The sequence below is a fragment of the Ursus americanus genome, chromosome 33 (genome assembly GCF_024610735.1).
Source record: "Ursus americanus isolate L20-20 chromosome 33, mUrsAme1.1.p, whole genome shotgun sequence".
NCBI lineage: Eukaryota > Metazoa > Chordata > Mammalia > Carnivora > Ursidae > Ursus > Ursus americanus.
The window spans coordinates 26,801,894-26,827,984 of NC_142159.1; the positions used below are offsets into that span (position 1 = coordinate 26,801,894).

At 53.4% G+C, this 26,091-nt stretch overlaps 1 protein-coding gene across 5 annotated transcripts in view; it reads left to right on the forward strand.

The window, feature by feature from the left end:
* The window catches only part of NPHP4 (nephrocystin 4), a 113,090-nt gene that overhangs the window by 16,271 nt on the left and 70,728 nt on the right, over nucleotides 1–26,091 (forward strand). For 2 of the 5 annotated variants that reach the window (XM_045803515.2, XM_045803516.2), the window contains exons 5-10: nucleotides 4,664–4,836; nucleotides 6,440–6,504; nucleotides 9,060–9,215; nucleotides 18,290–18,426; nucleotides 20,409–20,590; nucleotides 21,207–21,339. In XM_045803515.2, the coding sequence (XP_045659471.2) occupies nucleotides 4,664–4,836; nucleotides 6,440–6,504; nucleotides 9,060–9,215; nucleotides 18,290–18,426; nucleotides 20,409–20,590; nucleotides 21,207–21,339 (846 nt within the window). The other 3 variants (XM_045803514.2, XM_087858538.1, XM_087858537.1) reach the window with 3 other exon arrangements.

Here is a 26,091-nt window from a genome sequence, read left to right on the forward strand (position 1 = left end):
AAATAATCGGAGAAGCCAAAGTACCATGCAGTTTCTACATTTTCTTTCTGAGATGGACATAATTCTCCTTCAAATTCTCCCCTTAACTAACCGTGCGCAGGCTTCCCGTGACAGTCTCATTTTTCCTCCTCCTCCTATTTTATGGGAGTGACGGGGCAGGAATCCCCTGGGGCTTTTCCACAGACGGCCGCCATGCAGATGGGCTTGCTCCTACCCAGGGCTCCCTTCAGCCCTGGCTGTTGCTAGAGGAGTAGGGAAACTGGCCGTCCGAGCTCAAGATACAGCTAAACGGGTTGCTTCTGCTTCCCTTAACCAATGCCATGAGAAACCATTCTTTCTTTTTTTTTTTTTAAAGATTTTATTTATTTATTTGACAGAGAGAAACAGCCAGCGAGAGAGGGAACACAAGCAGGGGGAGTGGGAGAGGAAGAAGCAGGCTCCTAGCAGAGAGAGCCTGATGTGGGGCTCGATCCCAGATCAAGGGGATCACGCCCTGAGCCGAAGGCAGACGCTTAACGACTGCGCCACCCAGGTGCCCCATGAGAAACCATTCCTGAGTGTTCTCATTCGTCAGAGTAATGAGAGCCATGTAATTCCCTCTTTAAAAGTGGATGCTGTCAAGGAGTATCAGTGTAACCCCAAGGAGACTCTGGAAGCTCTTCTAAGTGACCCAGTTAATCCCCTGCTTCTTGAATGTGCCCTGGTCCTCTCCCGCCACAGCCACCCTGCCTCTCACGGGTCCTCTGCGCTGCTCCCCAGTGTAGGTGAGCACAGCAGGAGCCGGAGGGCAGCGTCCTTCCGCGGGGCGCGGACTACGGAGTCTCCCTCCGCGGAGGACCCCTTCCTCTCCAGCTCTACGGAAAGCACCCCAGGGACTTGGAGCCAGAAGTGGGGGGATGACCGCTCTCCAGGATGCTTCTAGTATTGGGCCTTCGTTGTCAGGAGATTTAACGACCTGCCATGGGGGACGATAGAAAGCTTTAAATCTGTCAACTTGTGTTGTTCATTCATAGTAGTATATACTGTGGGGTATTTGGGGTTGCTTTTCTGAGGGAGCCGAGGAGGTGTCCTTTAGGCTGGGGTGGGACTGGCTCAGGCCCTGGGTGTGGGCATTGATGGAGGTGAGCTCTCACTTATTCCTGCGGGCTTTCAGGCCAGTGACCCAAACTCTTGACTCTGACTTATCGCCTGGGTGTGAGAGATAACGCTACGTGTGTCATAAGGTTACGTGGTGCTAAATAATATGTCTTCAGGAACGGACACCCAGTTAGCCGTGCGCATCCGTTCAGCAAGCACACGGTGCCGGGCTCCGTTCGGGAGCCGGACACAGCAGGACGGAGAAGGCAGCATGTCACCACGTCAGTCGGGGCTGAAGTTTACGTTGTCACGCTGGACGGGGCTTCTCAGCCTCGCACACTGACATTTGGGGCTGGACACGTCTCCTGGTACGGCTGGATCCATCGTGTGCTGTTTGCTGTGGGTGACAGTGGGCTCTGTCCTGGGTGAACAGAAGCTTCTGACTTCAGACCTCGAGACTTTGCGTTTCCCAGCAGAGAGTTTTGTGTAGCAGAGATCCCCGCGCTCGGAGCGCTCAGTGTCCTGGTGGGAAGTGTACAGGAAACCATCCGAGCCTCAAGCGGGAGGCTGAGCTGGCGGATCGGAGCTGCAGGAGGTGCTTGTAAATTATCTGCCTTCCTGAAGACATTCTATTAAAGGTGTATTTAAAAAGAATTGCTTGGAAGGCACTGTTGTAATCTCCGCCCTGCTCTTCCCTGGCCGTGCCGCCCAGCCTTCTGCTTGGGACCGAAGGGGGCGGGTTGTGGTGGTGCCGTTGGGGACGCATGCTTGCAGCCTCTCCACAGAGGCACATCATCAGAGACCCAATTTCAGTTCTGTCCTGTGGGTGAGAAATGGGGACCAGGCCCCGAGGCAAAATGGTGTCCGTGTTTTTGAAGATGAAGGCATTAAGACAGGAGCATGTCCATGATGTATTAATCTGTTTATCCTGTCAGGGAGGAAACCTGTCAAATGTAGATGAGTGGGATGTGACTGGGGTGAATTGAGGGCCCCCCTCTTTGGTCTCGAGAGGCCCTGTCTTGCAGGTAATTTTATGGGCTTGACTCAAACTTCTAATCATGCAATTTCAGTTAATGCATAGGGTTTTCCTCTCAAAGCTGCACGGTGTTAATTACGTGTCCTCAGACTGAAGGGCCTGTTTGCAGGTTTTGCTCAGCGGAGTGCTGGCGGGATGTGTGGCGGGAATGGTGCCTAGGTACAGGTGAACAGGGCTGGCCCGACATCGCCCTCCTGGGGACAGTCCCTGCAAGGTGACCAGGGGATTAAAGCTTGTTAAACACCAAAAATCAGCTGAGTAAATTTGAAGATCTAATTGGCTTTATTCACGACTCGTGAATCGGGCAGCATCCCCTCTAGCAAATAGAAAGGAGCTCCGGGGAGCTGGACAAAGTGAAGGGCTTTTATAGACAGAATGGGGTGGGAAGAAGATGTTTCTAGTGAAGAGAAACTTTTTTTCAGGCAAGGTGACCTTCCTGTTGGGGGAGGTGAGAGGGGTACCCCAAGGAGATTGCCTCCCTGGCACCGAGCAGGGAGTTCCAGATCCAGCGGCTAAAGGCTGCATGCCTGGGAGAGGTGGGAAAGGCAGCTGGGTCTGGCAGCCCTCGGTTTGCGGGCTGGGGCTTAGCACGGGTGACTCGGGCCTGTGGGTTTTTCCTCACAAGCTGCAGAGCTGCCTTGGGCTCTCGCCCCTGGGAGGCTTTTTCTTCACATGCTTCTGGTCGGTCCTGAGCAGGGTTTGGGTTTTATGCCTGCCTAATCTAGCTTTTACCTTTGAACTCTGAACTTGAGGGTGGATCGTGTTTTCAGGTTCCTTAGAAATTCTTCAGCCCGGCGCTGTTCCCACACTGAAGGGTCCGTAAATTATGTCTGGAAAAGAGTATGCGCCCTTCACGGCAACACCCGGCACAGCACGGGTCGTGGTCAGGATGCACTTCAGCGGCCGACCGTCCAGGTTGAAGATGGGGCTTTAGCAGACAGACAACAACGGGGCTCTGCTCTTGTTGTTTTGGTCTCAGAACAGTTGTTTTCGGGGGTAAACGGAAGGGAGAGGGAGCAGCCATAGATTTGAACTTGGAACATGCAGCTGGTCCCACGGCCTCCAGGCAGAGCGATTTCAAGGTGACCTCTAAGTGGGAGATGACCGTGGCTTTGCATCAGGGTTTAAAATATTTGTTTCACTGCCAAAAGGAAAAGGGGATAGTGTTCCTAACAGGGATGTGCACAGGTATAAATATAAGAGGTGAGACAGGGACAAACCCGACTCTACAGCGGGGCTTTTGAAAACAGTTCTTGAGTCTTGGAAACAGAAACATAATTCTCTTTTGGTCCAACCACCTGTCAGCTGTAAGTGGTCATTATTTCATCATTTTGCAATAAAAGATAATAGAATAACGATTTATATCTCATGGCTGGTGTTTTAATGCGTCTCTCAGTTATCCTGGGCTGACAGTCTGTGATTACAGTAAACGTTTTCCCGGTGACACCATGGTAATGACTCGTTAATGGGGGATTAGTCCACGTTTAAATCACGTCCTTTCAGTGGCCCAGCCTGGCCCTGCCTTACCGCTCCCTGCCTTGTGAGGGGGGGTGGGGGTTGTGCTCAGCGGGTGACCCGGCACCCCGTGCTTGTCCCCTAGCACAGACGCTGCTGTTCCGGGGACCCCTCCGTGTCCAGAGCCCCCATCTAGGTTTGTTCTGCAGAATCCGGCAGCGCCTCTGTCCCCATCTTCGGTGCCTATGACGTTTATTAGTTTTAAATAAAAGCAGCCGCACTGGGCTTCATGAAGTAGAAGGAAACCTCGCAGAGCAGAGGCGCTTTCTTTCCCCCTGAGCACACATCCCTGCGAGGCTGGAGGCAGGAGGATCTGACCCTTTCCACCGCCCCCTGGTGATGGGCAGGAATGGGGCCCAGCTGGGCTGCATTTGCATATGAGGGAGTGGGAACATTCCAGGTGGGAAGCCTTTTAAGAGCAACTTGAATACCGTCTGCTTGGCTTAGATCCAAAAAACAAATCTTGTAAGAAAATGATGTCAAGGCGATTTTTTGTCATAAAAAGGTGTTAGTTGGGTTCTAAACTGGGGATAATTACACAGCATCTCCAGAAATCTAAGGCTCCTGCTTAGTTGGAAGAGAACTAGTTTAGGTGGGGCTTCCTAACGGTTGGAGTCGGTCCTGGTGAGTGGTGTTGTAATTGTTTGCAGCGAGCACTCCATCAAGTGGCTCAGCGGGCCTGTGTGTGTCTGTGTGTGTGTGTTTGCAGCGACCGGGTCCTCGCCGGGCCACGGGGTGGTGCACAGAGGGCCTGCTGTCTGTCGGCGTTTTCTGTGGGTGGGAAGCTCCTGGAGCAGAAGCCAGTGGTCTGATGTCCTGGGTGTTGGGCGCTCCGGAATGTTCTTGACTGCGAGGGAGCTACTGTACGGTGCCTGTTCTCATGCGGCGCCGGGGAAGGGACGTGGGGTTGCACACGGCCATGCGCTTGTGGCGTTTATATGACGGCAGAGCGAGTGTGCCCGCGCCTTTTCTGTGCGCTCTACACAGCTGGTGGGTGGTCAGTCCGTCACCGAACTTGTGGTTTCTGTTTTGCAGCCCATGTACTTTCACACGTCCTTAAACCACCCTAACGTGCTGGCCGTGGTCGAAGTGGTCGCCGAAGGCCGGAGGCAGGACGGCTCCCTCCAGGCTTTGTCGTGTGGGTTTGGAATTCTTCGGATCTTCGGCAACAAACCGGAATCTCCTACCTCTGCCTCCCAGGACAAGCGGTATCTGCCTTGTTTTCTTCACCCTTGGGGCTTCCAGCATCATCTTGTGGAGATTTAGCTGCCACAGCAGAAAGCGTTACGATTGTCAACTCGTGCTGTGGTCTGTTGCTGACAGTGTGGACTGTGGGAGTAACTGTTTGCCATTTCTGGGGAACCGAGCAGGTGTCCTTTAGGTTGGGGTGGGACTGGCTCAGGCCCTGGGTGTGGGCGTTGGTGGAGGTGGGCTCTCACTTATTCCTGTGGGGTTTTAGGCCAGTGACCCAAACTCTGACCCAAACTCTTGACTCCGATTCGCTCTGGGCGTGAGAGATAGCGCTATACGTGTGGTAAGTGATGTCAGAAAGACTAGTTAGGGTTTGAAGCCGATGGCCAAGAAAGAATTCTTGAGATGTGTTTGGTGCAAAAAGGTGGTTTTATTAAAGCACGGGGACAGGACCCGTAGGCAGAAAGAGCTGCACTGGGGTCGTGAGGAGTGGCCCATTATATACTCAAGTTGGGAGGGGGTTAGGGGTAGTGTAAGTCTCTACGGAATTGGGAAGCAAGGCTTCCAGGACCTCGAGGGGACTAAGGGTTGTTAGGAAAAGGTCATTTATTACTGTCTCATAAAACCTGAGTCATGACACCCTTCAGATGTGTATCGGTGGGCGTATGCTTGGGGGATGATTGCCAGCATGTATCTTGGAGGGTAGAGATAAAGGAAGTTTCCAAAGGCATTTTTCTGTGTTGAAGTAGACGTACAGGGTCCTGGGGCTGGCGCTAGGATTGCCTTTTGCCCTTAGCAAAGTGTCAGCATGGAGGCAGTTGAGTCCCTAGAGGAAGGTCACTCTGCCTGTTTCAGGGACTTGTCAGTGCGCCGTAGGGAGGGATAATTTTTCTTCTGCCTTGGATCCTCACGTCAGTAAGGTTACGCGGTGCTGAATAATATGTCTTCAGGAACGGACACCCAGTTAGCCGCGCGCATCCGTCCAGCAAGCACACGGTGCCGGGCTCCGTTCGGGAGCCGGACACAGCAGGACGGAGAAGGCAGCGTGTCACCACGTCAGCCGGGGCTGAAGTGTACGTTGTCACGCTGGACGGGGCTTCTCAGTCTCACACGCTGACATTTGGGGATGGACACGTCTTTGCTGTGGGGGCCGTCCTCGGGCACTGCAGGGTGTCTAGCAGATGCCAGAAGCACTCCCCTCCGCTCCCAGCTGTGACGGTCGGAAATGTCTCTGGACAGTACCACATATCCTCTGTGAGGCAGTATCCCTGGGTGAGAACCACTGCTCTAGGTACCCAGCCGTGACGGTTCCTCAGATGTTGTCTTTTGTGGGACATTTCAGAGATGATAAATTTCCCTGGTGTAGTTTTTCCAGCGCCTGGGTCTTGGGTGCGTCGGGGCAATGCTGTCTGCGTGCTGGAGGTGTGTGGCCAGGAGCTCTGGGGGCACGGGGGGGCGGGGGGGGGGCGCTGCTGGTCTGCTCAGCTGTCTCTTTTCTACAGAGGATGAGATGGCATGGAGAAAGCTCTAGCGGGTGTGGGGCGAGAAGTGTTGCTGACGTTTCGTGACTGAACGCAAGATGCAGAGGGCTGACACGCACTCTGTGGACTTGTTTTGCAGGTTGAGGCTGTATCACGGCACCCCCCGAGCCCTCCTGCACCCGCTGCTCCAGGACCCTGTCGAACGTAAGAGATGAGGCCCGCCCGGCCCGGCCTGCGGTGTTGGGTGTTGCCGTGGGAGTCCTCCCGTCCTCCCTGTAACTTCCCCACATGTTATCTGCTTTGAGCCCATCTTGTGCTCTTTCTCAGCATAAACTGTTATCAGCTTAGCTGATTGATTTAGTGGATTAGGGCAAAGTGTATGGTGGGCTTGGATTTGCCACAACTGAAGGAACGGTAAGGGGAGGGTGTTGCTTCGCACAGATGGCCCCGGGAGAGGCAGCCCAGAGCCGCCTGGTGGGAGGCTGTCGGCCTCCTGGCCTCTGGGGCAGCGGCCTTGTCCACCAGATGAAGCAGCTGCTGTTTGTCACTGGCCACACTGGCACCAGAAACCTTTCGCTGTGAGGCCCGTTGGTTCTGTCTGGCTCGACGAGGCCGTCCAGCTGTTCCTGACTGCAGAGGACCGTCCTGCAGGGGTGCCCGCCGTCCTCCTTGAGGCCCAGCAGCCGGGGGGCCTGCCTGAGGCAGAGCAAGGCTTCCTGCTAGGCCTCTGTGACCCAGAGGCTGTGTGACCCACTCTGGCTGCCGGGTGCATGGAGGATGGATGGGGGCGCCTGGTGGAAGCCATCTTGGAGGCCCATGCCGGAGGCCCATGCTGGCCCAGGGCAGGGTTGTGGAGGGGGTCAAGTGGTTGGAGGTGGATCTGTTTGGGAGGGTGATTTTCTGTATCTTTGAGTTGCTGCCTGGATTCTGTGATGGGAATTTTGAGCATGCCCCATGGCCTGAGTTAAAAATTGAGCCAACCCCATCCCTTCCACTGCCTGCTGAATTTGATGAAAATTTCATGATGGAGGAGGAATTAGTCTGAAGCTTAATTTTATTGATAAATATTGGCTCTTAGGTTATTTCTTAGTTGAGTCTAATCATTGCTTTGCTAGCATTTTGTGTCCTGGAGCACCCTTAGGGTCAGGACTTTTTTTTTTAATTTTTAATTTTATGTTAAGTGGGATTTAACACCCAACGTGGGGCTTGACTGCACAACCTTGAGATCAAGAGTCACATGTTCACTGACTGAGCCAGCCAGGCACCCCGGCATCAGGACCTTTTGAAGGACGTGTGCAACCAGCACCTTGTCCTGGGACTGCGTTGAAGGCTGTGTGGTGTGGGTGTGCCTGAGGGGGCGTGGCTGGTAGCTCACCTCCCTGTGGGCATTTCCAGAAATGTACGCATTTCTTGCCTGAATGGGCAATACATGCACGTGATTCAGAATTAAAATAGCATAAAAAAGCATAAAAAGGTTCAGTGAGGCCTCCCCCCCCCCCCCACTGCTGTGCGCCCTCCGCTGTACCCCAGGCGGCCTGAGTCTCCTGGACCCTGGGGGTCTCTACCAGGACAGGAACAGAGGTGCATGTCCAACTCTCATTTTTCTCTCTGCTTTTCCCCTGAATGGTTTACCTTAGAGAAGGTTAGACTTAGAGTGACTCTGCGAGCAGACACGGGGTAGACCGGCAGCACCGAGGTTGGGAGCATCGCTGGTGTGGATGGCTGCCCTTTTGCACACATGCCTGTGCGGCTGTGGCTTGAACTCCTGGAAGCTGCGGTGCTGGGTCTGGGGGCTAGTTTGTAACATTTCTCCTGTTTGCTTTCCACGGAGGCCCAACCAGTGTCTCCAACCAGCCACACGGGAGGGTGCCTTTTGGGGCATTTAAAATTTTAAACTAAGCAGATCCCATGTTTGTAGCATTTAGGTATGAAAAATATAGTTTTCATTAATTTCTTTTTCTAACAAATGCAGTAGATCATAGTTCTTTTTTCATGAAATCACATAGTGTGTCTCAGAAGGTGGTGAGGCTCCTGTCAATGGAAGAAATCAAGACCAAGCAAGACTCTGGTGGGGATGAGTACAGGGCATGTCCCTGGGCCCTCTCAACCCCAGGGCCCTGTGATTCTGGGCTCTGCCTCTTCTTGCGCCCCAGTTTCTGTGGGTGCTGTTCCCTCCATCTTGCTGAGCTCTGTGTCTGGGCCTTTCTCAGCGGCTGCTTTCTCCAGGATGCTCTCCCTCTTCCACTTCCCCCCTAGCTCACTATCCGCTATCTGCACCTTTCCTGGGGTTCGATCCCATTCTCCCTTGTACTACGGGTATCGGTGTGTTAGTGATACAGAGCGTGTATCCTTGAGGGCAGGGCTCTGTCTCAGGGGCTGCTGCCTCCAGGCCCTAGTCCTGATGCCAAGTGGGAAAGGGAGGCTGGCTGGGGCCAAGGGTGCCTTCTAGCCCCCCTCTGATGATGGGGACCAGACAGTGCCTGGACTTCAGCACTCGGGGGGTGGGGAGAGGTGAGCAGGAGAGGTTTTGTTATGTTGCATTGAAAACAAGTATCTCTGTCATTACAGTTTCAGCAGAGAGTTAACTAAGAATTGATTCTTTTTTGCTTTTTAGGCTGATCTAACAGAGCTCTTCCCCTTTCTCTGTGGAAAAATACGTTTCCTGTTTGTGGTGTTTCTTGCTTAGATGCTCAATTTATTGGCTGGTTCGACCAAAAGGGCCTTTGGTTCCAGCTGTCACATAGGTGTTTCTCCCCCAGAAAACACACATATGACCCTCATTGAGAGCTGCAGCCTGCAGTACACCCTGAGGCCACACCCGCTCCTGGAGCCCGTGTTCCATCTTCTTCCTGAGAACCTTCTGGTGTCTGGGCTGCAGCACATACCTGGCCTCCTTCCAGCTCATGGAGGAAAGGGTAAGGGTTGCTCTGTCTGTCTCTGTCCATTTGGTGAGTCTGTATTAGCTGATGGTCAGACCTTGCAGGAATCAGGCTCTGTGGTGGAGGTGGGCTGGCATGGCTAGGCAGTCTTAGCCAACGGCCTGGTGAGGGGCGGTGATGGGAGGGAGGAGGGGGAGGAGGGAGGAGGGGGAGGAGGAGGACGGGGAGGAGAAGTGGAAGGGAGTGGAGGGGAGAGGGGCAGGGAGGGCAATGCCATCTCTCTTCGTAGTCCCTTCCGAACAATGTCTCACATCCCTGAAGTCACTTCTGTTTTCTTCTCTCGGGAAATGCTTTTGTAAGACAAATAGTTCATGTCTTTATGACCAAGGTCAGGAAAAAATCACTGTTGTTAGTTCTCACCCTTACTGGACCATATCAGGGCCTTGATTATTATTATTTTTAAATTATGGTAAAATAGACATAACATAAATGGACTGTTTTAACCATTTGTAAGTGTGCAGTCCAGTGGCAATAAGTGCTTTCACCTTTTGTACAACCTTCGCCACCACCCACCTCTGGAACTTTCTCATGTCCCCAGACTGAAACTCTGTCCGCCCTAAACCACAGCTCCCCACATGCGCTGCCCCAGCCCCTGGCCACCGCCGTCCTCCCTCCTGTCTGTAAGTGCGACTCCTCTAGGCCTCTCCTCCATGCTCGCCCTTCTGTGACCGGCTTACTGCACTGGGCATCAGGTCCTCAGGGCCCATCCTTGTTGGATCATGTTGGAACTTCCTTCCTTTTTGAGGCTGAATGATATTCCGTTGCATGGATGGACCACATCTTGTTTACCCATTTACCTTTCCACGGACTCTTGGGTGGTTCTGCTTTTTGGCTGTTGTGCATAATGCTCCTGTGAATGTGGGTGTGCGATGTCTTGATTATTTTTGAAAACTCTGGCTTGGTGTGTTTTAGAACTAGGTTCTCCAGCGGTGGGTTAGGGGCCAGGAGATCACTGTAGACGTGTGCTCTGCTCTCAGGCCTGCTGATGGGCCTTGACCTTGGCCTCACGCTCCTCCCGGGCACTTCCAGAGGCTTTTTGTCTGGCTGTCTGAGGGATCCAGGAGAAGGGGCCATGCCAGTCCTTCCCCACTGGCTCTGCTGGAAACTCTCGTGTGGGGTGGGCTGGCGCCCTGTTCTGTTCTGGGGAGAGCAGGGTTGGGCGTGGATGTGAGCTGTAGGGGCCGAGTTTTGACTTAGAACAGAAACACTCAAGGCTCCAAAGAAAAGACGTAGCTCACCTCCAGGATGGGAATGTTCTCAGTAACAATGTCCTGCACATGGTTTGATGTTGTGGTCCATGATGGGATGCAGACATTGTTGTCTGAGTTCGGGAATTTCTGGGATGGGTCTGTGGTGGTCATCACCATCACGAGGTCACTGTTTCTCCAGTGTTCCTGAGAAGAGATGATGATACATGAGAAAGGATAAATTAATGATGAATAGGAGCAAGTCCGAGGAGGGGTCCTGGCTTTGGATCTGCCATGACTAACCAGGCTCCACCCCTCCCCCCCACAGCCCCATATGGGAAGTCTTCTCCCCCTTGGTCATTTGCCTGTGTCCTCTTTCAAGGGAAGGAGGGGTTAGACAGGGAGACAGAATGCTGCATGGTCATCGCTGTTGACACTGAAAACAATATGACAACCTGCATCTGGTGCTGAGACCTCGGCCCCGTTGGTCGGCGGGGGAGGCTCTGAGTACCGGTGTGCTACGTGCTGATGTCCAGATCCTAGGTGCACACCTGCTTTAAAGCCAGCTTCTGTAAGTCTTTCTGACCTGGGGCTCTGGGTGGGCAGACTGTCCTTGGGGCCTGAGGTATGTCCCTCACTCTGTGACTTGCTGGTGGGGGTCAGTAGAGGTGCAGATAAAACCTGGAACTACCGCACTCGTCTGTGGTCTGCTTACGAGTCCCTACTGCAGAGGCAACAGGGCAGCTCCGATGGCCCTGCGTTGTTCTCAGTTTCTCCGGGGGATCAAAGGGACCAGCTACAGATGGGGGCATGATTCCAGCGCCTTGCCCATAAAGGTCATGTCTTCAGAAGTGATCTGAACCCCCGTGGCTTCCTGTTTGCCCCCTCCTGTGGAGCGGCCAGTTGGTCACTGGGACACTTACCGGATGCAGGCAGTGTCTGAGAGATCGCAACACTGATGACAGTTTATGTTGTTAATACCTTTGTTTTTGTTAAAAGCTAATGACCAAGGACCCTCGAAGTGGAGCTGCGGCGTGCTCGGGTGGGCGGGTGGGAGCACTGACTTCAGTGCGTGAGAGCACATTCCCTCTTCTCGGGAAGAAAGGACCGGAACGCGGCTTCTCACCAAGTCCCCCAGTGACCATCTAAGAAAAGAAACTCGTTTTGCTCCGCCTTCCCCTGACGTGCCGGACGCCGGGCTGATCTGTGGCTTGTAGCCGTGCGGGCGCCGAGCCTGCTGCTGGACGTGGTTATTCTCTGTGTTATAAATCCTGCCCAGGGTCTTTTGGGCTTTTGTGACTCACTCTTGGAAAAGAGTTTCTTTGCTGAATAATATTTTATAACCCTGAAAGGGCCAAGGCAGGGACTGGGACTGGCTTCAGCGGTGGAATTCACTTGCAATTTGCAGAGGGTCTGGTTTTATTTTGGTGCCATACGGGGACATGGGTATTTGTTTGCTTGTAAAATGCCACGATACAGGAGGATTGAGTTGTTTTTAACTGAAATTTTTATCGAGGTCACTCTAGATTCACATGTGGTTTTAGTAAATAATGCAGAGAGACTCTGTGTGTTGTTTGCCCAGTTTCCCCCAAATTGTAGCACGAGGTCACGGCCAGGATACGGACGTCGACACAGTCACCAGCCTTCGCCCCATCTGCCCACTTTACCTCATCTGTGTGAGGACTGACTTTCGAAGGGAGTTTTCAGCCTGGGGGTGACCGGAAGTGACAGGTCCTCGCTCTGGCTGTTCTGGAGGCTCTTTGTCACCAGCCACCCCCCCCCCCCCGAAGCGAGGCAGGCCTTTTCCCTTGAGCGGTTCTTGGAGGGCAGCTCTCCGAGTTGGTCCAGGTTAGCCGGCGCCGCCGATCGCCATCTCTCCCTGCAGCCAGGAAATCCACGCAGCCTCATGGGCTCGTCCTCGCTTGGTTCTGACCTTTTCTTGTGCTCCGGTCTGATAGGCCGGGATGGCTGCATCGGCACCAGGGCCCTGGCTTAGAGTGAGCCTCTGCACCGGAGCTCCTTGGCCCGCTCTCGTGGCCGCAGACCCGCGCGCCGGTCACGTGCCCAGGGGGGTCGGGACCGGGAAGATCTCTCTTGTTTGGGGGAAAGCTCAGAATGCTCATCTTGCGTTGGAGCGGGGCAGAGCTTTGCATGAAGTAGCGAGTGCATTGGAAGCTGAGTCATAAAACTAAGTGGGAAGCCCGTTTTCTAGAACTGGACTTGAAGGCCAGGGGCCAGTGCCTGGACTGGCTGGAGTCCTGAGGGAGGCTTCCTGGCCAGGTGCTCAGGGCGGTGCAGGGATCCTGGGCCCACTTCTCGCAGGGCTGCTAGTGTGGGAGGAAAGTGGAGGGCCTCAGGCTCCCCCGAGCTGGCCGACACCATACAGACGTCTGAAGCAGCTGGAACACTTGACCACAGCCCCCCGCCGGGGGCTTGGTGGGAGTGAGCTGTGGACTGGCAGCGTCTGCGAGTGGGCAGGGCCTCGAGGAGGCCTGAATGGAAGTTCTGTCTCCTGTGCTGCTGTCCACAGGCCACCGTCCATGGTTTGCATGGCTGTGGTGCTTCAGGGAGAGTCCCCGGTACCGAGGCCGGCAGTGGCGTGTGCCTGGCAGAGAGGCAGAAAAAGGCCACTGTCTTTGCCACGTGCCCGTCCTCCTCAGACGGTGCCTTCGATGCGTTTCTTCCCCGACCCGCAGACTTACTTCACTCTGACCTCTTCATTGTGGCTTTGAACACCCACCTCAGTGATGTGCATCTCCCACCCTCCTTCCTCGCTGCCTTCCCCTGTCGTCCCTTCGTTTGGTTTAACTGAGTGGCCGCTCCATCCTGCAGGCCCGCTCATGCAGACGTGCCCCCAAAGCAGCCTTGGCCGTGGGCCCTCCCGTCCTGGGCGGGCCGCCGGGTCCAGGCCCTGTTTCCTCAGCCGTTAAACCAGAGCTCAGCAGAGCTGTCTGGAGAAGCATTTTGTCAAAGCCGTGTGCCCACTGGTCTTTCACGTGGTGGCCTGCTCTGGTTGGTGTCCCATGTGGTCCTCCCGAGTCCCTGCTCAGCCACCCCCTGAGGTGCTCCTTGAAAACGCTGCTTCCCCCATCCCGACCTGCTGACGCTGCCTTTCAGCAGACAGCATCCAAGCACCTCAGCGGCTGTGGGGAGCTTCTCCACGCTCCCGGGGCCGCTCCGGTCCTCGCTGGGATTCGCCTTCTGGATTGCCACACATGAGCGTGGGTTGTGGGAGGCAGGGGTGGTGGTGGGGTGGCAGGAGCAGAGCTGGTGCCCGCCCTGTGTGAGCTCCAGTTTTGACATGACAAAGGAAAACTTCGGGGAAAGTCCTCCCTTCCAGTCTCACTCCCCAGGGAACCGCCCCAGAGCAAACCACTGCTCCGGGTTTGGTGTCTACCTTGTATCCCTTGGAGGGTTCCCTGGTGCTTGGGTTTGTCTGTGATTCATCGGCGGAAGGCGCCTTGGGTGCATCCGTGTGCGCAGGCCCCGAGCCGGGGGGGAGAGCACAGCGCGGGGCTCTTAGTGGAGCGCTCATACCTTGGAGGGCCTGAAGCAATGGTGGACGTGTCGTCTCACCACAGTCAGTTCTAGAAATGTGGACGGCTCAGACGCCTTTCCGCTTCTGCCTGGGGCACCCTCAGTCTCGTCTCATTCTGTTGCCCCTCCTGCAACATTATTTGGTGAGGTGCATTCCGGTGAATCGAATGCCCTTCCAGGAAAGCTGCGTCCCTGGGAGGCTGTGGGACCGTTAGGACCTTGTGGGGAGCTCGTTGGGCATCTGGGGGTGTTTCTGAGCGTTTCCCTAGAGGATATCACTACAGGGAGTTCTTGCCTATTCTGCGCCTGTAATCCCTGTTTTCTCAACAGTGCATGTGTGGGGATCCCCGAGGGAAGGGGGTCCGCTTTCCTGTAGGAGCAGTGCGGTTTTGAGGATTGCATTCCTGTCCACAGGCTTGGCAACAAACCCGTGAAAGCTAGTCCCAGTCACAGAGTGTGAGGGCCAGGATTCTCCCTTGGCGGTCAGCTCTGCCGAGGTTCCGTCAGCCCTGGCCGCTGAGGTTGGGTTGTGGAGTGAACGGGGTGACACTTCAGATGGTGAAGCTGTTCTGAGGGGGATGTGGGAGTCAGCAGGGGAGAGGCTCTGAGTGGCGGGGTGGGCCTCCAGGCTCCTAATCTCTCCCAGCCTCTGTTGCTGCCCTTTCCTGCATAAAATGGGGACATTCCTAGGACCTGACCCTGGAGATGCATTGGGGGGCAAAGGAACGGGCCGGTGAAGCCCAGTGCTGAGAACTTAGGAAGCGCTGAGCCCCAGGACCTGTTGTTCTTTCTTCACGGATTACCGTCCTCTGCCGTGGCCGCCCGTGGCCGCCCGTGGCCGCCCTGCTGCTCAGGAGACCTGCTCTGTCTTCTGAGTGAGAGCCCCGTCTCCAGAGCCTGCGCCTTTCACAAGACGTGGCCTGGAGAAAGCCATCCGGATGCCACCCAGCCCTGCTCTGCCTCCCGGACCCCTTAGGATCCGGAAGGTTCTACCCAGTGCAGATGTGGCTCCTCAGTCTCGTCTCCCAATAGAAGAGCCATCTTTCCTCTCCCTGGCTGACTTCTGTGCGTGGGACTCACTTCTCACCTCTTATGAGACCAGGGTCATGACTCTTTCTGTTGCTGCTAATGGCTCTGGGCCTGGGGGCCACCTCGTCATGGGAGGCTGTGCAGAGCCTGCTTCCTGCCTGGACTGGGCCTCTTGCAGAAGCACTGGGCTCTGCCACCTCCCGGACACCCATTCCTGCACTGTTGCCCCTTGAGCTGTGGAACCGGAAGGACTCATCCCCACGGGACATCAGTCTGGGAAATGGCCTTTGCCCACCACTAGTTTAGTGTTTGTATGTGGGTGATTGGTGAAGGTGGGTAGGTTCCCTGCGGGATGGGCTGTGGTCCCAGCACACGTGCTAGTCTGTCTGTCTGCTGCTGCCCCAGTCTCTATAAGGGCTGGCAGCGGCCGGTGCCCCGGAGTTCTGCCTGAGTCCACTGGTCCCAGCTCGTCCCATCCTTGGTACTCATGGATTCTGTTGCTGCGAATCCGCTCCCTGAAGTTCTCACGGTGCTTTCCCGGTTGTTCGTGGACATGTGGTTAGCAGCGTAAACATTGGAGTCTCCTTCATGCTCATTCCTGTGAGTGGGGCGGCCTCGAGCATGTCATTTAGAATGTCCGAGCCACGTTTCTCTTTTGTAAAATAAGGAGAATAGAATGTGCGGGGATGAGCTGTGTTGAGAATTTAAGATTAGTCTGGTGAGATATGTGTGCATATGTGTGTGGCTTTCCACGGGAGCCATGACTCTGTTTGGGGCTGCTTTACGGAGCGCACTGTGGACGGTATTAGCTCTGTCCCTGCGGCACCGTCCTGGCTTCCATAGCCGAGGAGACTGAGGTTTAGAACCTGGGGTTGGCACCCAGGCCCTTGCCCCAGAGTGCATGTGACCACCGTGGTGTCCTCCCTTGTTTCAGGACATGCGGTTCCTTCCACCTGCTGGGGATGACATACTCAACCCTCCCCAGCAGGTGGTCATGTCAGCTCAGGCCTGTCCTCTTCCTGCTGACGGGCCCTGGTTTTGTGATGGTCCCCCTCCTTCCTTCTCTGCGCCCAGAGGGCCATGGCCGCCTTGCCTCGTCTTCTCTGAAATCCCCCGTGAGCAATCCCACGCTGCTGTGTGGCCCACGGGCGCATCAGAGGGGAGAGCCTGGTGCCAGGGCTGGTGGTCCTGCAGCTGCAGCTTGTGGCTCCTCCGGGCCCAGTGGGGAATGCGCCCTCTCTTACCTCTTTTGTCCTCTTCCTCTGATGGAAGGTCTTAATTCAGGACGGGCGTCAGACACTTCCTGGACCATTTCATGAAAAGTTGGAATTTATATGTTTCCGCTCTTGAAAGAAAAATTGTGGTAACATAAATGTAGCATAACATTTACCGTTTTAACCATTTAAACCGTGCAGTTTGGGGGCACGAAGGACATTCGTGGTGCTGTGCAGGCACCACCACCGTCCACCTCCAGAACTTCTCATCTTGCAAAACTGCGGCTCTGCCCCATGAAACGCTCGCTCCCTGTCCCTGTCCCCAGCCCCTGGCGCCCACCCTTCCACTTTCTGTCTCTGATTTTACTGCTTTAAGTACTTCTTGTGAGTGGAACTGTCCAGTATTTGCCCTTTTTGTGACTGTCTCGTGTCACTGAGCACAATGTCCTCAAGGTCCATCCAGGTGTCAGAATTTCCTTCCTTTTTAAGGCTAACATCGTGTGTGTGGATCGACCACGTGTTTCTTATCTGTTCGTGTGTTGATGGACATTTGGGTGGTTTTTAGCTTTTGGCTGTGGCGAGTAGCTGTACCTGCACTTTGAGCGGTTCTGAGTCATCCGCTGAGCAGATTAGACTCTTCTTAAATTTAGAAAGGAACACGCAGGATTTCTTAGAGGCATAAGCCTGTTTGTGAACGATGCAGAATCTCACGCGTATTTGTGGTGCGGAAGGTGTGGAAAACCACAGAGAAGGAGAGAAAGTCCTCTGTGATTACTTCCCATACATAGCCTTGTGTACATGGAAATGCATAGGTTTTCAAATAAAATGGGCATTGAGTGATCTAATACACAGTGTTCTGTGTTTTGTTTTCACATGTAGTATTATGATTATTTTTCAGTCATTAAATAATCTTTGACAATATGGGTTTTGTTCTCATTTTCTATTTTAGAGTAGTTGGCTCAACATTCCCCTACTAGTGAGCACTTGGTTGTTTCTTCTTTTTTTCTGTTATAAATAATGTTTAATGAGTATTTTTGCACATAGTGCTTTCCTTCCACATTTGATTAATTTAGCCGAATAGGTTCAAAAAGTGGAATTAGTGGGGCAGAAGGTGGCAGTGGATATTTTCAGGGTCTTGGTGCACGCGGAGGCAAAGCCGGAATCGCCTCTGGCTGCAGACTGACCTCCCGGCAGGATGACAGAGGGCTCTCACCACGGTTCCCTCTGCGCCGAGACTCACGCCAGTTGTTTCCTTTCTCTACCTTTGGAATCCGCTCTCAGAATCTAAGACTTTGCACTTTAATTCTTATTAAGGCTTGGGAAGAGACAGAGGGCAGCAGAGTAGTGACGGGGGTGGGAGGGCAGAGCCTGGGTTGTGTGCTCGTGGGGAGGTGGTCGGCTTGGCCCTCATCCTGCCTTCGCGCCTGAGCCCCGGGGGAGGGGGGCAGGCCTGCACAGGACCTGACCACGCCCCTCGCTGCCGAGGGTTGACGCACCTGCTCTGCGCTCGGCACCGAGCTGCGTGCCAGGAGCCACCGTCCCCTTCTGTCCTCACAGAGCTCCCAGTTGGGGCTGCTTCCCCAGCAGGATGGGGACTTTTCTCTTATGGTGTCGGCCCAGACGGTGTTTTTGCTTGTTGGCTTAATGTGCTCATGAGTATTTCTGCATGTTTCCAAATGGTTCAAGGTAAACGTACAAAAATAAGAAATGGCATCATTGGCTGTGTTCTTGCTAGAGAGGAAGTCAGTGATAAAGGGAAACCAAGCTGATAGGAACAGATGTTACCCTGCATTCTGTAATCTGTGTTCTTTGGATTGCTGAATTATAAAATGTGTTCCTGGAGGAGGGTGGGGGGAGGAATCGGGCTGTAAATGAAATCTGGGCTTGTTTAATCAGCTTGGCGTCTCGGTGTGAACGGAGCTGGGTTCTGATTCAGTGTTCGGTCTGAGAGCTGTGCCTGTGGTCTCTTCTCTGCCCGGAGGTCCTAGCACCACGGCCTGGACCTTGGTGGGTGAGAGCCCCTGGATGCTTCTGGTGGTCCCGTCCCCAAGGATACGCTCCATGAGCCCCCTCATTGTTTCAGGGGACGCCCTCCGAAAGCCTCGCCTTCAGAAGTCTGTCACGTGGTACTTGGACGATTTATTCTTCACGCTGTACCCTTCCCTTGAGAAGTTTGAGGAAGAACTTCTAGAACTCCTTATCAGCGATCACTTTCGGGAGGTACTGTCTTACATGGCGGAACTTATTCTGAACAGTGGAGATGCGGGCAGGGCAGGACAGAGGTGGGGAAGCTGCCGGCCTCTGATGCCGCCAGGGTGGACGGTCCAGCCACTGGTGACGCAGTCCTGCGTGCTCCTCGTGCAGTGGCTCGCAAGGGAATCTGGTGCATTGTCTTAACTTTTGTGTGGCGGAGGTGCTATTATCCTCAGACCCTCACGTTAGTTTCGTTATATCTTAAAACAGTCTTCATTTAAAAGTAGATTAAATCACCAAATGAGCATAGGGAAACCAATAAAATAATCTGCATTTACAAAGAGCATTTGCAAGATATTTGGCTCATCCAAGGACATGACTAGAAATCTTAGTCATTTTATCCCAGCAGACCTGCTTTCTGTGAAAGGGGCTCCCTATCACAGTGTCAGTTCTGCCTGCCTGTGTGACACATTATCATAAACTCTTGGCGGTCACAGGCCATAGCTTGTCCCCACCTGGCCTTTGGACAGCTAGCTCATTTCCCTGTATATTCCGCGTCCACACCCTTGCGTGGTCCCTCAGGCTTCGGGTCTCAGTGCAAACCTGACCGCCCCGACAGGCCACCTGAGTGTGCTGCTGAGGCTGCGGCCCCTTCCTCTACTAGACTTTGTCCGTATGTCACCCTGCTTCCTTTCTCCAGATACTTGGCCCTCGCCGAGAGCACCTGGTTTCCTTACCTGTTCATTGCTCTATTGGTAGTCCCTCTGTGGAGTATTTGCACCAGGAGGACAGGGTCATGGTTGGGTTCACCCTTGCACCCGAAGTGCATCAGTATCGGCCCATTGCAGACCTTTAGTACTCTTTGGTCATGACAGTGAGTGGTTCCATCGGTAGGTGACCATCCTAGCAGTCTGTGAAGTTAGCGAGGTCTTAGTTACACACATGCGCACACACATGCACACACATACATGTACACGTGCACATATGTGCGCACACATGCACACATCGATGAGATGGACTTTTTTTGCTTGCTCTCCATTCTTGACAAGGAAGTTCCATACGATGTCTCATGTGAGACAAACACAGAGGAGGAGATTGACGGAGTGCACATTTTCTTGCTGTGGTTCCTGCTGTGTTCTTACTGCTCAGAGTGTATTGCATGATGGTAGAGATGCTTTAGGAGTATCATTGTTAAATTTTATGTATTCCCATAAAAATCACTTTATTATGTATTTTCACTACTTTGTATTTTTGTTCCTATCCAACTGGTAGTTACTCTGTTACCTCCATCGCTCTATTTTCATTACTCAGAGACTAATAGGCTGAATTTAGGTCTGTTCAGCTTGATTAATGGGCAATGAAGAAAACTTGAAGATTCAGGAATCATTTTGCCATGATCACATAATTTAATAAACAGTAATTGCCTGGAGGACTGTCCTTGCTCATTTGTTAAAGTGCCTGTACATTTTTTTCTTAAGATGAAACACTTTAATATCTAGCGATCACTTTTGGGCAGATTCCGTGTTTATTGGTTTATGACTTACTGCATAAATATGCTCCCTCGTCCCGCTGCCCCTTCGGCTCACGCCTCCAGTGTCTGAGTCTGGGGGAGGGCAGAGGTGCCTCGGGGGCAGTGGGCTCCTGCGCTTTGGAGCCCTGGGTCCCCGGTTGCTCGTTTGCTGCATCTTGAGCATTGAACTCAGCCAGAGAAGCCTCAGCAAGAGTTTGGTGCTTCAGTCACCTTCCGGGGGGAGGGTGTGTTGGGGTGTACTGCCCTGAGAAGACCATGCTGTGTGAGAAACCCACAATTACCTCGAAAAGGCGCTAAGGCCAGTGGTTCTCGTGGGCTTCTTTGCCTTTCATTGGCCTGGACTCGTTTTCACTGAGTGCCATCTGATCAGGAAATGCCTGAGACGGCTGTTCCGGTTCCTTCTCTCTGCTTGCCTTTCCCTTGGGAGCTTCTGCCCTTCTGCACAGGGACTTATTCTGTGTGACGTGTGCTTTCCTAGGGGGGCGTTCCGCTGGACGGCGGCGCGCTGGAGATCTTGGAGCGCCGCCTGCACGTCGGTGTGCACAACGGTCTGGGCTTCGTGCAGAGGCCACAGGTGGTGGTGCTGGTGCCTGAGATGGACATGGCCTTGACGCGCTCTGCCAGTTTCAGTAGGAAAGTTGGCTCCTCCTCAAAGGCCAGGTATTCTCCCCAGGGTTGCAGGGTCCGGCCCCGTGGAATTGGGAGGTACGGGGGTGCACATAACCGGGGATCAAAGCGAAATGGAGCTGTTTTTGCGTGTGAAGTGTGCGCTTGTCCACCTGGGTTTCTTCCCTGGTGCCTTTGTTTCCTCTTGCTGACTTACATCCATTAGGAGCAGCCCCCAGTGTTGTCCAGTTGGAAACTCCTGATTTGTGCTGTGACGGTTCTGGAGTTAACATGACAGGTGCCTCCACCTGTGGCTGCTTGGGGTCTGGGAGATCCTGGCATGCTTTCCTCCCACTGGGCCTGCGATCACCGTCTCATGTGGCTGAGAACCAGCAGGCAGGAAGTTCCAGAGGCTGGCCCTGGAGGATGAGCCTCCCTGGAGACTTGGCCGTATTGTCCATCCTCCTGACATAAGCTTTGGTGATTTGGAATGAGTGTTGATTAAAGCACCTAGAAAGGCTCTGGTTTGGGAGCTGCCTTGGGGGCTGGCAGCATCATTGGGGACTTAGTGGCATCGTTGTGGGCACTTGCCGCGCCAGCAGCACCCGGCACCCAGGGGGGTGCAGGGCAGCGGGAGCGCTGCCTGACCTGCCACTGCTCTGTGTTCTAGATGCAGCTCTGGAAACCAGGCTCTGGTTTTGAGAAGCCGCCTCCGACTCCCTGAGATGGTCCATCACCCTGCATTTGCCATCATCTTTCAGCTGGAGTATGTGTTCAACAGCCCTTCCGGAGTGGACGGCAAGGTGAGAAGGGCCTGGGGCTCCGTGCCCTGCGGATAAACAAAGTCACCACTCGTGTTTCTGGTAAAGCCGAGTAATTTTTGTCAGCAGCGTGGATAACAGGTGTAGTGCCTCTTCCTGCTGAGAGCTTTGTTACAGTCATTTCCTGCCCTTATGGCAACAGAATGTGCTGCTGGCCGATGGTGAGCAGTAGTGCAGTAGGCAGGCACAACAGCCGTAATTCACAAATATCAGATCAATAATTATCTTGAAAAATGAGTCTAATGTATTTTTCATATGATGTTGAGTAGAGTAAAGCTTGACTCTGCACAGGTGACAAATGTCTCACAGTGAACGTTACTAAGAGTCTGTAAGGTTCAGTTGGAAGAAATACAGTTGACCTTTGAGCAACACTGGTTTGAACTGAGTGGGGCCGCTTACAACCAAAAGAGGTTTTTTTGGTAAATACGGTACTGTAAGTGTATTTTTTTTCCTTATGAATTTCTTAATGACATTTTCTTTCCTCTGGCTGACTTTATTGTAAGAACACAGCATATAATTCATACTACATATGAAACGTGTGTTAATTGACGGTCCCTGTTACTGGTCAGGCTTCTGGTCAACCGTAGGCTGTTAGGAGTTACGTTTTTGGAGGAGTTGAAAGTTACACGCAGGCTTTTGGCTGCGCAGGGTTGGTGCCCCTCAGCCCCGTGTTACTCAGGGCTCAGCGTATGGTGTGTAGCCATCGCTTACGTCACTGATGGAGATTCTTTGGAAAACTCAAATCATGCTCTACTTAAGATTCCGTTTTCTGTTTGAAAAAGCAAATGTCAATTTAACATGTACGTTAGAAATAAAAGGATGAGAAGGCGAGTTCCGTGGTGGTCGGTCGGCCAGCGTTGCCGTGCAGCTGATGGGGACCAGGACTGAGAACGGTCTTGGGGTGAGCCTTAGGAGGGGGACGGGGTGCCGAGTGGAGGTGCTGTTTTATTTTCTCATTTTTATTTTTATTTCTCGTTTCTATTTCTCATATTTATTTTCTCATCTGCTTTCTGTTGTCCACACCTCAGGTCAGTATCATTCAGAGTCCTGATCAGGTGAACAGATCTAGAGGCAGATGTTCTAATCATGGCCGAACACACTGTCACTGTCGTTTTAATCAAGCTGTAGTTCCCAGCTCCTCTCTTCTTTATTACCAGAAATTGCAGCTGGAATGTGATCGTGTGTCCGTGCGCCTGGCTGCGTGGGGCGTGCACCCCAGGCTTGGGTGGGGACTCTACCAGGAGGGGGGGCTTCTGGGGCTGGCACCCGGTGCTGCCCTTGGAAGGAGACACGGAGGGAGCCAGCCAAGTCGCCTGTGGGCCTGGCGCCCTCCGCGTCTTACGTACGTGTAGAGTTCCGTCCGGAATGTTAATACGGTTTGCTTGCGATCGCAGAGTCTGTACGTGGAAACTGGTGTGTCTCCCGTGACACTTGATTGTTATTTGTTAACTCTTCCCTGAAACGCCTAACCAGCGCGGGTGTTCTGCTGTGTGTTGCTGCTTCACGGACTTTTGGAACGCGTGCGGAGCAGCCCGTCGGTTCTTTGTGGTGTGGAGGTTTCTCCTAACATGGACGCTGTACGACCATCAGCAGCGCTTTCTTCAGCGTGGTCTGGAAGGGGGGGTCCCGGGCCGTGCAGTGCTGGTCGGCACAGGCTGCCTGCTGTGTGCGTGGAGCGGGGGCGGTGTGTGTGTGTGCACCCGGGGGGCAGGCCTGAGTCAGGAGCTCCCATCATGGACAGGTTTCCACGTTAGGGGGGAGGGCACAGGGGCGCTGCCGGCTGGGCTCTTGTCCTTCCCCAGGGATGTCTGTGTGTCGGGGCGGGTGTGGCTGGGGTCGGGGGGTGGCCAGGCCGCAGCCAGCGCGCCCGGATCCCTCTGCGGGCGGAGTGCACTCTTCACTTGCATCCCGCCTGCGAGTCTCTTTCTCCGTTTCTTTCCCCGTGTGAGAGCTTCATACGACGGGCACTGCAAACGTAAACTGAGGCAGACCGCGTAGTAAAACGAACCAGGCAGCTCAGCGGTTGCCAGCTGCGGGCACGGTCCTGTTTTGTCCGTAGCATCTCCCACACCCGTTCTGATACGTTTCGAAGCAAATTCCGGTCATCGTCGGCTTTGATCACTGTGAACGTTGTGGCACGTACATTCTTTCCTTCCTTTAACCTTTTTGTTATGGGAAATTTCAAATATGGAGGGAGAGAGAAGCCTGTGATGGACCCGGCGGGGTGCCCACCTCCGCTCCTCTCGGCCCGTGTCGCTCCATCCTAGACAGCCCGTCGCTGCCTCTGTGAACCGTCCGTGTCTCCAAACGATGGGGCTGCTGCTGTGGTACCGTCATCACCCCTGAGAAACGGAAACAGGTTTGCCCAGTGTCACCCAGTGTCCCACCAGCCTGCGCGCACGTTTCTCAAGTACTTTACAGAAGCAGAAGTGGAAGAGCCCAAACCAGAAACGTACTTTTCTTGGGGAAATGATTTCTGAACCAGCCGTGTGCTCCCTCACGGACGCCGCCTCTGGTGCCGCCACCTGTCCTCTAGATGGCCTTGCTGGGTTCCTCACGTCTGTGTTCCTAACGCTTCTGTATTCCTAACGCTTGAAGAAACGGAACAGGCCCACTCAGCCCGTGCTTCGGACCAGGAGCCGGAAGCCTCAGTCTCCTGGGGCCCTTTTGAGACTGGCCCCCTTCAAGTGGTTGATGGGGAGAAACCATCGGGTTGAGCGTGTATCCAGTTTATACCCGGTCACCTGAGTCTGGGGGAAGTTTTTTGGTCCCAAGTATGTTGGTGGTCATTGACAGCAAGCTGGAAAGACCGTTTCGAGAAGACACGCTCCTCGCTGGTGATCGGTCGTGAAGTTTTTGCACCTTTTAGTTAGCCAACACCTGAAGCCCTTTAGTTTGTCTCTGGGTTAGCTGTGGAGAGTGAGACGAGGCCATTCGTCCCACCTGGGAATTGGCGTCCGCGGGGCAGTGCGCCCGCATGAGGCGGCCTGTTGAGAAATCCTGGAAGCGGCCGAGGCGTGGGCTCCGTCAGTGTGCTGACTGCTAACGCTGATGAAGCAGCCTCCCTAGGTCATGAGCGAGGAACGCAGAATGAAGGCAGCTGTAAAAATAGCCAGACCCAGCGTCTTCTGCTGCGTCTCCATGTGAGTATAAGTCCAGATCCCCAGGGGGCTGCCAGGGGTCCAAACAGTCCTTTCTGTGGGGTCACATAGCAAAGTCACTTCCAGATCTCTAGAAGGTAAACATTAGCTGACTTATTACTTATGTATTTTCTAGTATTCTTCGGACAAAACAAGTCCGTACAACAAAGATGGGAGTGCTTGCCAGGTGCCTGGGCCTCCTCAGAGCTGACTATTTTGTTCTGTATTTGGCACATGAGAATCATGCCTTAATTTATTCTGAAAATGATGTACATTGAAGTGTTTAGAACTTGGAAATACAGATGTCTTGAGGGTTGTGTGGAAGTCTTTCAGCATAACCTGGCGTGTCCCCAGAGCATGCTGCCCTCCTACCATGCGGCCGCCTATCTACTTGCTCAGACCCGGCTCTGCCCTCAGTCTCCCCGGAGCAGGCAGGGCTGAGTGCCCACCACGCACGCGGGTCGATGTGAACACTGTGTGCTGGTGGTTGCTGATGGAGGGGGCTCTGCTGCCGAGTCTTCTATTTTGTCGCAAATGTTGGGCTCCCCTTACGGCTTTAGGAAGGATAATCTGCTCACTCACTTTTTGAAAATTGTTTTTTTGGTTTTATTTTACTAAGAAATTCGCAAGGCCTACGACAGTTTTAAAGTGCAGGGTTCAGTGTCATTCTGACTTACTTTTTTTTTTAATGTCTTCTTTTTCTTGTGGTAAAAATACACGTAACACAAACTTTACCATCTTAACTGTTTTTATTTTATTTTTTTATAATAATTTTTTATTATGTTATGTTAGTCACCGTACAGTACATCCCAAATTTTTTGATGTAGTGTTCCATGATTTATTACTTGCGTATAACACCCAGTGCTCCATGCAATACGTGCCCTCCTTAATACCCATCACCAGCCTATCCCATCCCCCCCCCACCCGAAGCCCTCAGTTTGTTTCCCAGAGTCCATAGTCTCTCATGGTTCATTTCCCCTTCTTTTTACCCCCGTTCCTTCTTCCCTTTCTTCTCCTACCAATCTTAACTGTTTTTAAGCGCAGTTCTGTGGCATCAAGCGCATTCACACTTGCTGTGAGGCCGTCACCTCCATCCATCCCCAGAATTCACGTCTCGTAAAATCATACAGTATTTGTCCTTTCCTGGACGGCTTCTTTCACTCGGAGTTATGTCCTCATGGCCCATCTGCGCTGTGGCCTATTGGAGAATTTCCTGCCTTCTTACGGCTGAAAAATGGATGTCCCGCGTGTCTGGCGTTTTGCGTATCCAGCCATCAGTCGATGGGCTTGGGGTGGCTTCCCCATTTCAGACATTGTGGATAGTGCCAACATGGACACGTGTGGACACGTATCTCTTCGAGACCGTCCTTTCGTTCTCCTGGGTATATACAGGAAGCAGAATTATTGGATCGTGTGGTAATTCTGTTTTTAGCTTTTCAAGGAACCCCACACTGTTTTCCATAGTGGCTGTGCCATTTTACGTTCCCACCGACAGTGCGCGAGGGTTCTAGTTCCTGCACACCCTTGCCAGCCCTCACCGTTTGCTTTTCTGTGATGACAGTCGTGTGAATGGGTGTGAAGCGTGTCTCACTGT